At 42.4% G+C, this 12944-nt stretch overlaps 1 protein-coding gene across 4 annotated transcripts in view; it reads left to right on the top strand.

Moving 5' to 3' along the window:
• phf21a (PHD finger protein 21A) overlaps nucleotides 1-12381 on the top strand; it is a 31961-nt gene extending 19580 nt beyond the window's left edge. For 2 of the 4 annotated variants that reach the window (XM_014471898.2, XM_023346181.1), the window contains 5 exons: nucleotides 2729-2835; nucleotides 3167-3322; nucleotides 4800-4875; nucleotides 6090-6193; nucleotides 6471-12381. In XM_014471898.2, coding sequence (XP_014327384.1) covers nucleotides 2729-2835; nucleotides 3167-3322; nucleotides 4800-4875; nucleotides 6090-6193; nucleotides 6471-7118 — 1091 coding nt within the window. In that variant the 3' untranslated portion in view covers nucleotides 7119-12381. Of the gene's footprint in view, nucleotides 1-2591; nucleotides 2615-2728; nucleotides 2836-3166; nucleotides 3323-4799; nucleotides 4876-6089; nucleotides 6194-6470 lie in introns of all 4 variants that reach the window. The other 2 variants (XM_023346172.1, XM_023346187.1) reach the window with 2 other exon arrangements.
• Nucleotides 12382-12944: the final 563 nt, after the last annotated feature.

Consider the following 12944-nt stretch of genomic DNA (forward strand, 5'->3'; position numbering starts at 1 on the left):
CCCGCTTGAGTGGCTCGCTGTGGTGGGTTCAGACTGGTTTCTGGAGCTCTTTGATAAACATCCATAAATCCAGTTTAACCTTTTAACAGAAATGCATCCTGGGATCTGAAGGCAGTACTAATGTCTAATTTTAATAATAATAAGAAAAAGGTGTCTGTTTCTGAGAGTCATGTTCCTGCTGTAACACGACTAACAGGCAGCTGCTGGTGTAACATCTCACTGGTCTTCGACTGGGGGACTATACTGGTTTAACAGGAACCATTTTAAACTTAATAAACGGATGAATGTTGTTGTTTTAACTCGGAGCTAGATGCTAACGCACCTTTAATTGGATCTCAGGTCCCATTTGTGCCCTCAGAACGTCAGCTTCACCTACAGCTGAGGTTCTGACACGCTTGATGGGGAGGTGAGGCGATGGTCAGACTCTCCTGGTTTCATTTACTTCACTTCCTGTTTGTCTTTTAACTTTCAGCCTTGTTAAGTCTCCACTGTCATTGGTTCATGGCCTGATGATAATGGATGTCGCTATTTATTTGCCAATCAAGGCAGGTTCAGTGGCGGGTTAATGAAATCTGAAGCTGGGCGTACACTGCGCCGCATTTTCAGTCATGTTCAGCTCGCAGGGTTCAATAATTCACATGTTCTCACACTGTATCTGCATTCCCAACGCGTTGTAGCCTTGAATATGAAGAAAAATAGAAGAAGAGGAGAATATGAAACAAAAACAAACATTCTTTTGTGCCAATCCTTTTTTCTTTTTAACTGTTCAGAACTGGACTTGAATTTATTTATATGAATTCATATGTACAAATATAATGTATATATATAATACAACATATAATACAAACTCATATTTTGTACATTTTTGTACTTCCATTTGCGTCTCTACTGCTTGTAGAAGCAAACCTAGCACTTTTTTAAAATCATTTTTGGCAAAAATTAATATTTTGGAAAATGACCCATTTTAAAAACTTCCAGATAAGTCGCATTCAAGGGGCACCTAGCAACCCCGGCCAAGCCCAGCCTTGTTACCTAGCAACCGAAATGGAACTCCAGCATTTGTGGTCAACTAGTTTCACCACTATATAATGGCTGCTGGAAAAGACAAGTGTATGTTCTGTTCAAGTCATTTTTCTGGCAGTAGTGAGGCCTGTGAAACCGAACAAAAAAAATGTGATTATTGACCAGATTAGTTTGATTTTAACTTGATTTTAGAGCTTGTTTGCTCTGAAACAAGTGTAACAAACGAGTAAAAGCAGAAGAACCCTGCAGTGGGGGGCAAATACTTACTCACTGATCTGTCTGTAACCTTACAGTGAGTTCTGGATCTATTCTAGACTATAGCCAGACCCAGTCTGATTAATGGATGGGCATTTATTCTGGTCATGAGGATTCTTATTTATTTTTGCAATGATAAATTTCAGTTATTGGTGGTGGATAAATAAAAACCAAAGTGACGGTATGATCAGAAATTTTATTTTTGCTATTTTCTCCACTTTGTTTCACTAAATATCAGTAAATTCAAAAATGTTATTAGATGCAGTTTAGTGATATAATCAGACTTCTTTATGCAGTTGATGTCCTAAAGAAGCGTACTGCAAATGGAAATGTTTTTCAAGAGCAGTGTTTGTGTGGCTACAATGCCACATAGTTATAGTTACCTAAAAAGAACTATTAGTTCCTTTTTAATAGAATTATAGTTCTTATTAAAAAGAACTAACAAGTTCTTTTTTAGGTAGATGTATGACTGTATCGCAATAGTACCAAAAATATTGTGATGAAATACATATCACCCACCCTAGTTCAGACGAGAGACACACTGATCCGATATAGATATCGGTATCGGACGTTATTAAAAAAAGTCTTAATCTGGTATTGGTGACAATGTGTCTATAAATGAAGATCTATTTGGTCTAATTTTATGCATTGTGCTCTGAGCGACGTCATGCTTTATTGTTTATTTTAGATTATATTTAGAATTATAAATAGTTGCACTTTCTAAACCATTTGACAGATGGTCTGTTGTAGTTTATTTTTATATGTTTGAGCGGGTAGTTGACCTATTGTTTTAGTCAGTTTCTTTATTTATTTTATATTGGCTGTTATTCTCCTAATTGCTCTGACTGAACAAGTTAAATATGTTGTTTTTACATGTTTCACCAAGCTTGTGAAGTTATTGGTGTATTTAAGTTTGGTGTACTGATACAGAGTTATCAAATAATTTTGTAATTTAGTACACTTATGCCTGTGTTTAAAAAAAAAAAAAGAAAAACAACAAAACATTTTAAGGTAATTCAGCGCTGTTTTTTTTTCTATATTGGTGTGGCATCGGCTGATGCTAAACCTCAGATATCGGTATCGGAAGTGAAAAAAGTGGATGGGTGCCATGAAACGGATGGATTTTGGTCGCATTTTCCTGCAGTTTGAACGTAGCTGAAGTTAAAGACAAATAGGGCGTGAGTTTGGTTGAGAGGTGTTACCTGAGCAGGTGTGTTGGCCTGTCTGTAGCCTGCATGGAGCTGGTGTCGTTCACTAACACTGCTGTCTGTGCTTCTGACTCCTCTTCCTCACTGCTCCCTGATTCATGCTAGCCAACGAAGACTCCCTTTCCAAGGTATGTCATACAGACGCTCTGTTTTTTTGTCTTCTCCCCCCTCTCCATCTTTCTTTTTTTTTGTTTTGTTTTGTTTTGTTTTTCCGTCTTTGTCGTCTGTCTCATTCCACCCAGGTCGCCCACCCAAATTCAGCAGCGTCCCGGAGCTGGGCAGCCTCACCCCGACCTCCCCCTCCAGCCCCGTCCGTCCCCTCCCCCTGCCCAGCCCCGGCTCTGGGGACGTAAGTAACGATGGGGGAGACGGCGGACGCCCCCGTCACACGCAGCCCCGCTGTCGCCCATTCACACACACCGCCATCACTTTGTTGTCCATGTGGTAACCATGAGCCATCACTTCCTGTCATTCAGCCTTACAAAGTGAACAGAGTCCATGAATAACACACACATCCTAACAGACACACACACATCCATCAGAGCTCTAAACGAGACCAGCTGTAAACTAAACCAGATCACGGTCCCGCCCCCTTCCCTTTGCCCTGCCTCGCCCCGCCTCTCCATGCAGGGTGGGTGGGGCTCTTACGGAAACTGATTTGGTCCAATTCTTCCTCGCAGGGAGACATCCACGAGGATTTCTGCACTGTGTGCAGACGCAGTGGCCAGTTGCTCATGTGCGACACGTGTTCTCGTGTTTATCACCTGGACTGCCTGGATCCACCCCTGAAAACCATTCCTAAAGGCATGTGGATCTGTCCAAAATGCCAAGACCAGGTAACCGCAGCAGCAGAGACTGATCCAGGGTCAGGGGAGCGTTAGCTGTGCTGTTGTCAGGGCTGAAACGATTAATTGGATTAATCATGATTAATCGATTATTGAAATAATCATCAAATAATTTAGTAATCGATTAATCATTAACTGGAGTTTACAGACTCAAAAAAAGGCCATTTGCTATACAGTCAGAGCAGTAATTTAGCCAAAACTGTATAAAAATATATACATTTTGTATTTAAGATGACATACTGATCTACCCAAAACTTAATTTGCATAGTTTTAGCTTCACCCAGTTAAAATTTTGTGGAAAAATATTTTATTAAAGGGACAGAATTATGTCAGATTTACTTTTTTGAGCTTTACATCATGTTATAATGTTATCCCCCCCTATCAAAAACATACCTGGAGTGTTGCTTTGAATCTTTCATGCACGTTTGAGAAGTCCTTCAATCTCCATGGCAACCATTCAGATGTTCAAAACACCTGAGTGGACCTAGCTCCGCCCTTAAGGTGCAGCTCCTCCTTAAAGCTGCAGTTTCCAAGCTTCCACCCCACAGAACAGCCCTTTCTCTGTGACTCCCCCCTCAGCTCCTTCAGACTAGCCAACAGCAATTAGCAAACACCTGCTGGGCTCATTACATGACCTACTTCTCAATGCAGCCCGGGTAAGAATGTTGTTAACGGGTTGTCTTCCTGAAAGATCCTGAGTTTTTAAAGAGACAGAATCCAACATCTAAGGCGTTTAAATTACAAAGTCAAATTTCTTAAGTCATATTTGATATATACAGCAGTTTTATAACAACCAAAGTTAAAATAGTTACTTGATTTGCTATAATATGCCACAATGTGTTAGGAAAATACATAATACTGCCCCTTTAATAACTTTTTGCTATCCAAGTATTAAAAGAAAAAGTCTTTTAATCAACACTTTGTTGATGAGTCAAGCAGAAAGGTCTGAGCGCTCCATATTTTGATTTTAAAAGTATTTTTTAGCTGCAGATACATCCTTTGCTACAAATGATCGAGCATCCGCTGTAGGAATGCTATGTTGTTGCATTTTGAGCAATAAAATGTTTGTTTTCTTATTTTAAAAAATGTTTATCTGCAATTTTTAAATGTAGTGTAATGCATAAAAAAGGCTTAAATGACATTTCTGCAGAATGTGCCAGTTTTTTTTATCCAATTAATCATAAAAAATAATCAATAGATTAATTGCTAACAAAAAAATGGTTAGCTATAATATTAAACGCTGTTTCAGCTTTAGGACTGTTCAGTACTTTGTAAGCACACACATGATGCAGTACTGTTTTTTTTGTGCTTATGTCTCATTCATTGTGTCAGTTGAGGTTGACATCTCACGTCCATCCACTCCATCACCCGTTCCCCGTCAGTCCCACGCAGCGTGGAGGCTAACCTCGACTCTTTAAATCTGTTCTGGGTCTCAGCCTTTGTGACACCCCTGAGCTTGTCCCCTCAGATCCTGAAAAAAGAAGAAGCCATTCCCTGGCCCGGCACCCTGGCTATCGTTCATTCCTACATCGCATACAAAGAAGGTGAGTCTTCCTCAGGGTTCCTCCGGGGGCTTGAAATCCTCAAAAATGCTTGAATTTCAAGTTTGGAAAGTGCTTGGTTTCTGTTTAAAGTCATTGAAAGTGTTTGATATTCAAACTAAGTTTTGTAATAAAGTGCAGTGTAACCTTTTGAGTAAAAGTTTAAATTTGTAAAGCGTTATTTACAGTTGAAACCAGATATTTGAATTGGTCCTGTTGTGCAAAATTCACATTTTGGAGGTTTTTTGTATTTCTGTTTGTGTTTCAAATGGTTCTAGAAACGGAACAAGCGCTTAAAAAAATTTAATCCTAGCTGTTTTTTGGCAATAAGTTAGTGTTTTTTGGTGTTTGCAAAATGACCAGTTTCATTAGTCGCATTCCAGGGGCACTACGCCTGTTACCTAGCAACCCTAACCTAGCACAGGTCGGTTACCTAGCAACCCAAGCAGAATTCCAGCACGTTTCACCAGCTAGTTTTGTTGTTGATAGGCTGTTATACTCCTAGTTGACGGAACCGAGTTCTGTTGTTTTTACATGTTTGATCAAGCTTGGTGTATTTAAGTGCTATACTAGTGCAGAGTTATCAAATAAATTTGTAATTTAATACATTTTTACCTGTTTTTTAAAAAAGAAAAATTTTAAGTCAATTCAGCACTGATGTTTTTTTTTTCTGTCTCGGATCAGAATCGACCAATATTGAACCTCAAATATCTGTATCGATATCGGAAGTGAACAAAGTGGCTCGGTGCAGCCCTACCTAGCATCCAGAAACTAATTGCTGCATTCTTGTTGCTTTTGCAGGAGGCTCCACTTCTGCTTTTCAAAGATGTGCGGTTGTATACTTGCACATTTGTTTGTAGCCAGTTTAATGTGCGAGTGTAAGTGTTGAGTTGGCCAGCAGCAACTTGAATTTGAATTTAAACTGGCAAAGGCCCTAAGACAGCAGAGGTACAACTGAGCAGACTAAAATCTTATTAAGAATGATTTTGTGCAAAAAATGTAATGGACATGTTTTGTGTAGCTTATCAACCTATCCTAACTTGTTCAAGGAATCATAACTGGTCACCTGTAAAGGCTGTAAAGACAGACACATTTTTTTTTGTCATTGTCTGAAGTTAAATCTGACTAAATTTCTCATTTTACATAAGTTGCAATTATTAAAATTATTTTTATTTGCTTAACTGTTGCTAAACTGCTAAGACTGTTCTGTGTTTCAGCTAAAGAAGAGGAGAAGCAGAAGCTGATGAAGTGGAGCTCGGAGCTGAAACTGGAGCGCGAGCAGCTGGAACAGAGAGTCAAGCAGCTCAGTAACTCCATAACGGTGAGAAACATCAGCTTTTCAACTATATATGCTTCTTTTAAGTCAACAACTCTTGAATATAAGTGAAAAAATGTATTCTAGTATCACTTGCACTTATAAGACATTTTTCTCATATGTGGGTAAAAAAATCTGTTAGTGGAATTTGTACTAGTCACTAAAACTCCTTGTTTTATAGAGGTGATAATATCCTATGATGATACATTTCTGCTACATTTCCTCTTAATTTTGTCAACAAATTTTTGCCTGTCTGATCTGATGCTGCTGCTTCTTTCTGCAGAAGTGCATGGAGACCAAAAACACCATCCTGGCTCGTCAGAAGGAAATGCAGCTTTCCCTGGACAAAGTCAAGCATCTCATTCGCCTCATCCAAGCCTTCAACTTCAACCAGGCCCTGGCGGAAACGGAGGGAAAGGACGTCCGGGTGCAGGACAGTGCTCGGATCGTTGTCAGCTCCGGAGCTGCAGCTGAAGTTGGCGCGGCGGGGAAGCCGGTGGTGAGCAGCTCTCTGGTCAGCAGCAAACAGGAGGAGCAGCAGACAGAAGGAGCAGCAGCAGCAGGGGGAGGAGGAGGAGGAGACGGCAACAGCACAGTGCTGACTAACTGCCCTGCTGCTGGGGCAGGGGTTGCGCCGGGGTTAGGGGGTCACACAGAGACCACTCCTTGTGTCGAGGTTCAGCCTGAGACTGAGGCAGCTCCTGCGGCTCCTGCAAAGGTTGCCACCACCAACGGTACGACGGAGCCGCCGCCATGCCCCGCCCACAGCCCCGCCGCCGCTGAGAACAAGATATCTGCCGTGAACCCTGCAGAGACGGCGGTGGAGAAGAAGCAGGAGGAGCTCAGCGACGGCAGCAACAACAGCAAAACCTCAGAACCCTCCCAGCATTCTTTGCCAGCTCTGCTTAGCAGTTTGGACGATAAAAAGTAACACTGCGTCCCTGTGGCTGCAGGAAGTCAAACATATATATTAAAAAAAAGACCTTTGCTTGCACCGCACGGTGCCCTGAAGTTGCCAATCTGTATAAATGTTGTTTGTTTGCATTGTATTGTCAGACTGTGTCAATGGTAGATGTACAGCCCAAGTCACATGACTCTGGGAAGACCCGGGTCATCATGCCAATTAGTGATAGACGTCATGGAGGGAACACTCAAAGGAAGATTTTCTTCATCATCACACCGGTGTGTGCCTGTTACAGTGGCCCCTGTGTTCTGTTGACGGCTCCAAGGAGAACCCAGAACATGGAACCAAACATCTGTCGGGGGAGCTGGTCCAAGAAGCAGTGTTGTAAACGTTTGTGTACTGAAAAGAGAACCTGTTTGCGTCCTCGTCCCGTTGACCCTGACGGGAACGGCGCTTCACAGTCCGAGTTCTCAATTAATTTCCTCACCTGAAACCAAACCAGAACCCAATCAGGACCGATCTGTCCTAACCCAAAGGCTTCAATTTGATTCAAGCTGTCATCACAAAACAAAATTGATGAGGCAAATGTGACCATGAAGTGTGTTTTCAAAACTTGAGGTTTGTCACCCATTACTTGCCCAGTCTGCTCTCACCAGGTTCCGCCCTCTTTTGGTCAGACTCCGCCCACTTTTGGTCAGACTCCGCCCACTTTTGGTCAGACTCCGCCCACTTTTGGTTAGACTCTTCTCACTTTTGGTCAGACTCCGCCCACTTTTCTTTAGACTCTGCCCATGTCCTGCATCAGCTCAGTTTAAATTTGATTGGATGAAAAGTTATGACAAACCCTTTAGTTCAGGAGGAGTTGCAAACATTTACATTTTTTTTGGTTTTATATGAAAAGAAACAAAATGAGTTAAACACATGAGGCCACTCCAGCCTTTTGTAGATCTACAGAAAAGTGTTGCGACTAATCATAAATTTAAAAATCGAAGTTAAACGCCTTAATCCAATAACCCTTGAGTTATTGGATTATTTAACTCAAGGGTGTCCAAAGTGTGCCATTTCTGGCTCTTGAAATTATTTTGTCTGCCCCTTGACTTCAAGTCAAGAAGGGTAAAAAAATTTGGCTAACAGAATAGAAAACAATTGATGAGCCAAAGAAATTGCCATTTGTCAGTTCTTCTTTTAATAAGAAACTGGTCCAAAACCTATTTTATGTTTTGGATTTTTAATATTATATAGATTTAATTAAAATGTTATTTATTTTTAGTAGGTAAAACTAAAAGAAATTGCTATAATAAAATTTTTGTATTTTAAATATATTTAATTTTGTGGCCTGCCAGTAATTTAAATTTGCTAGTTTTGATCCCCAGGACATTATGGAAAAGCTCTCATGTGTCTCTGGTGCAGGAAGTCCAAACCATATATTTCCAAACTTTTATCTTCAGTTTAAGTTTTGACTTGAGCTCAGTTTGTTGAGTTACTTCCTCTTTATAGGGGATTTCACCTTGTCAAACAGTTCAGAGAACATTTCAGGGTCCCCAAAGGTCCCACCAACCAGTGAAGAAAGGTCTAATGTAGGTCCAGAACTGGGTTTCCTTTAAAAGTGAACTCGCACTGAGTCGCAAAGTTCCTTTGAGTCATGCTGAAGCCTTTGAGACTTTAAATTAATCCAAAAATAGTCCAACTCCGTCGGTTGACCCTGTCGCCCACCATCATCACCTTCCTTGCAGTCCTAGGTTTTGTACCAGGGTCTCCCAGTGAAGAGGGTGCAGCCCTCTGGTAGATTACAGATGTTCCCTGATGGACACCGGGTTGAACCCCGATTTGGTCCCGAGATGAGGACGAACAGGAGCGGTAGCCTAACAGATGTTCTCAGTGGTGTCGGTCAGTGTAGTGATTGAGTTTTCATTCGTGAGTCGTGTGTGTGAGTGCGTGTGTGTATGTGTGTGTCAACTGTGAGCACTAAATGTGAATTTGCAATATTGCAACGTCAACACACACAAACTCTATCTGGGCTGTTTGTTTTTTATAGGAAAAGATATTCAGGTCTTCCTAGTCTCCAGAATAAGTGCTTTCTGTTCCTGAACCTGCTGGACTGGCATCATCATCATCATCATTGCCATCGTCGTCATCATCGCCGCTGCCGCCGCTGGGCGGTGGTGATCGTTTGAATCCTGAACTGCCAAAATCCTGATGTTGTTTCCAAATTCAGCAGGGACTCGTCCTCTTACTGTCCTCGAAGATCAAATCATCGGAAAGATTCAGATGCAAAGTCCCGGCCGAGACAGGAGAGCGTTGGGAACAATAACCACAGCAGGACAATTCCTGAGATTAAAGCACAAGCTTGCTGCATTACAAAGAAGTGCTGAAGAGCTTTTTGTACGTTCCCGTGGAGTTAAACAGAGTATGCATCTCTTCATTGTCATGTGATTTCCCCTTTCATTGCCAATATGTCCTCTCGGTATGACTCTGAGGCTGGAGTCCAATTAGGAGTTTGTCCCACTGAGTCTGGCTTGGAGCCGGAACATGAAGCTGATGGTTATTGGAGCAATTGATCGGAACATTGACAAGGTGAATAGAGATTAAAGTTGCCGCCATTTATGCTGGAAACTTTAGTTTTACTTGGGGTTCCTTTGGTTCTCTGACGTGCTCACTCCTTCCTGAATGTGAGGAAATGTTTCAGACATTTTTAAGGAGAATTCCCTCTGAAAATTCCTTTTGTTACACAAAATCAGTCCAGAAGTATATATTGCCAACTCAAGTCCTCAAGAGCTACCGTCCTGCTGTAACTTTTAGATCCAGCCCTGCTCCAACACGCCTGAATTACCTCCTTACCTTGTCATAAAGTACTGCTACGGTACTTTGTACCTTGAGATAACGAGGCATTTGTTTGATTCTGGTATCTTGGAGCAGGGATGCATCTAAAGTCGAACTTGAGGACTGGAGATATGCCTTATTTCTACTGAGTGGTGCTGTTCTGGACACTATTTGGTCTGTTTGAACAGACCTGTACCACAGCCTTCCTGGGCTCCCTTCAGTTGTACGTCTATGGGACAATAGTACAGTTAGAGCAGAGATACTTGTGTCACACCACAGTCCATTTGGAGGATATGAGATAAGCATGAGAAATACTAATAAGTTATATTTGTTGTTTCATTGCAATATTGTGTTTAGGTTTAACTCTGCCTGCCCAGTGAGAGTCCAACTGGCGATGGAAACACTCCCTTGAGAATGCCGGACTGTACAGTAGAGTATCATACAGACCTATTATGTACCTCTCAGTCGAAATGAGGCAAAAAGATGCTTCTCTGCTCCAACAAGAAGAATCCCTGTTGGATACTGTCCACTAAGGACAAGCTAATTCCTTAGCTAAGAAATTGTTATAAGTGACATTTCCTTAGCTTGTCACTTATAACAAGCTAAGGAATTACCTACTTAGCTTGTCATAAAAAACTGCAGAGGCCTGGTAATTAGTCATTTGTTTGATTCTGGTGTCTTGGAGCAGGAATGCATCAAAAGTAGTATTTGATGAATAGACATATGCCTCTTTTCCACTGAGCGGTATGGTTGGTGCAGTTCAATGTACTATTTTTTTTTATGTTTCTGTAGTAAAGGCAGCCCATACAACAACCCATACTGCACCATCCCTAGGCATTCTTCAATTGTACATCTATAGGTCAGTTAGGCTGGAGCTATTGGTGTTTCACAACACAGTCCATTGTTTGGGGGACACGAGAAATACTAGCAAATCACATTTGTTGTTGCACTTGTATGAGGCAGCATTAGACGTTTGGGTTTGACCCCACTTGTCTGGTGAGAGTCCGACTTGTGGAGGGAACGCTCTTGAATATACTGGATCATGCCTCAGTGCAAACAAGGCAAAAGAGGCCTCTCTTCTCTAACACACCTGAATTACTTTCTTAGCTAGTTGTGAAGTACTGCAAAGGACTAGTAACAGGCCATTTGTTTGACTCTGGTGTCTTGGAGAAGTGATGCATCTGAAGTTGAGGACTGGAGTTATGCCTCGTTTCAACAGAGCAGTGCAGTTTGGTATGCTTTTTGTCGGTTTCCAATGAAAAAGCGGCCCATAGACTCAGTCCGTACTGCACCATTCCTGGACTCCCTTCAGTTGTAGGTATATGGGACAATGACACTGTTATGGTGGAGTTACTGGTGTCATTCAGTCCATTGATTGGGGGACAGAAAAACATTGCTTGAGACATACTAGTTCTCAACTTTGGGCATTTGGGTTTAACTTCCTCTGCCCAGTGAGAGTCCAGTGTTGGTGTTGGAAATGCTCTCCCTCATGAATAAACCAGACAACATAATAGCATATTGGACCGTACTGACCAATACCATACCGCTCAATGAAAGCGAGGCTCTAGAGACCCAACCACTAAGCTCAACAGACAAATATCCCAACACTTCTTGGATTTCTGCTCTCCTAGAAAAGACCCGTTTCCTCTCATGATGGTGGGGGTGAGCTCCTGTTTGGGTGGTGACCTATTGCGGGCGTCTTAGTTTTTATTTAAATTCATATCATGCAGACTCTTGTGAGTGAATCAGCATATCCCAATGGCACCTGGTTTTCTCCCATCAGCTGCACAGACTGCCTTCATTCCAAACGCCCCAGAGAAATATGTGTGTGTGGAGGGTGTGTGTGTTGGGTGTGTCCTGTAGAGTTCAGCTGATCTGACGGGGGATGAGCCAAACAGGAAACCCAAGTGTCCCCGCTTCCTTTTGGGTCCCACTTGTCTTGTGTAAATCTCCATTGGGTGGACGTGGTTCTCATTCCGGCCCGTAGATCCGACTGGTCATCAGGTCTCTGGATCCTTCCCTTCTGTACAGTAGGTACCTTTGAGTGCCTTTCTTCAAACAGCAGATAATATTTGTCTCTTGACTTGCACTGTGACTCGTAAAACTTAACAAACCCTCCGGGATCGCTCCCCACCTGACACCGAGCCCTGTCCACAATAGCCCTGCCCCAGAGGAAGCTGCGCCCTACTCCGCAGGCTGCCAGGAGTCGATGCAAGCTCGCCACTTCATACCAACCCGTTTGATTTGACCACATAGTGTTCTGTTGTTCATCCCTAGAAGTTGCCTTAAATGTATTTTATTTTCTGGTGAAATGTTCAGATTTTGGGTCAGAGGGGGTGGGGTTTGTGCAGAGACAGTCTGAGATCGCACTCTGATCCGTTTGTCATGCACTTTTAGTTTGATCAGTATTATCAGAGCAGAGATGGGTTATGTTTTATTTTTAAAAAGCCCCCCGCCCTCTCTTTCTTCCTGTCTCTTATTTTGGAGGAGGGATGAGTTTGCAGGATCAGGTCACATGACCCGGAACGCATTGAACAAACCTGGGCCCAGCCAGCATCACCTGTGCTCGCTGTGGTGCAGCACATGCCTTCTTATGCAAGTTTTTATACCAACCTTTTTTATTATGCATTGCTTCGGTTTTTTTATGTTTTTATGTGAAACTTAAGTCACCTTTTTTCTGTTTTTCTCTGAACATTCTGGCATCTCGATGCCAAACGTGTGCATGTGTTTACACATTCAGGTAGCCATTCAGGGTGGGTTTTCCTGACGGTGCCGAGAGGTTTGCTTTTATTGGGGGGGGGGGGGGGGGGGGGGGGGTTCTGTTGCAGTACTGCGAGTGACCACCGGGGGGCGGACTGGAGCGAGAGTTTGGCGCCATCTCGGCTCTCCTTTTAGCTTAGCTTTTGTTTAACTGCCGTTGCTGCGTGGAAACGGGGCGTTGAGATCTAAAATGCTCCTTAGTTGAAGTCTGGAAGCAAATATATCCAAAGAACTCTGCATATCATCGGGGTGTGAGTTTTCTGCGTCGTCCAT

This window comes from Xiphophorus maculatus, chromosome 2, assembly GCF_002775205.1.
Source record: "Xiphophorus maculatus strain JP 163 A chromosome 2, X_maculatus-5.0-male, whole genome shotgun sequence".
Lineage (NCBI taxonomy): Eukaryota > Metazoa > Chordata > Actinopteri > Cyprinodontiformes > Poeciliidae > Xiphophorus > Xiphophorus maculatus.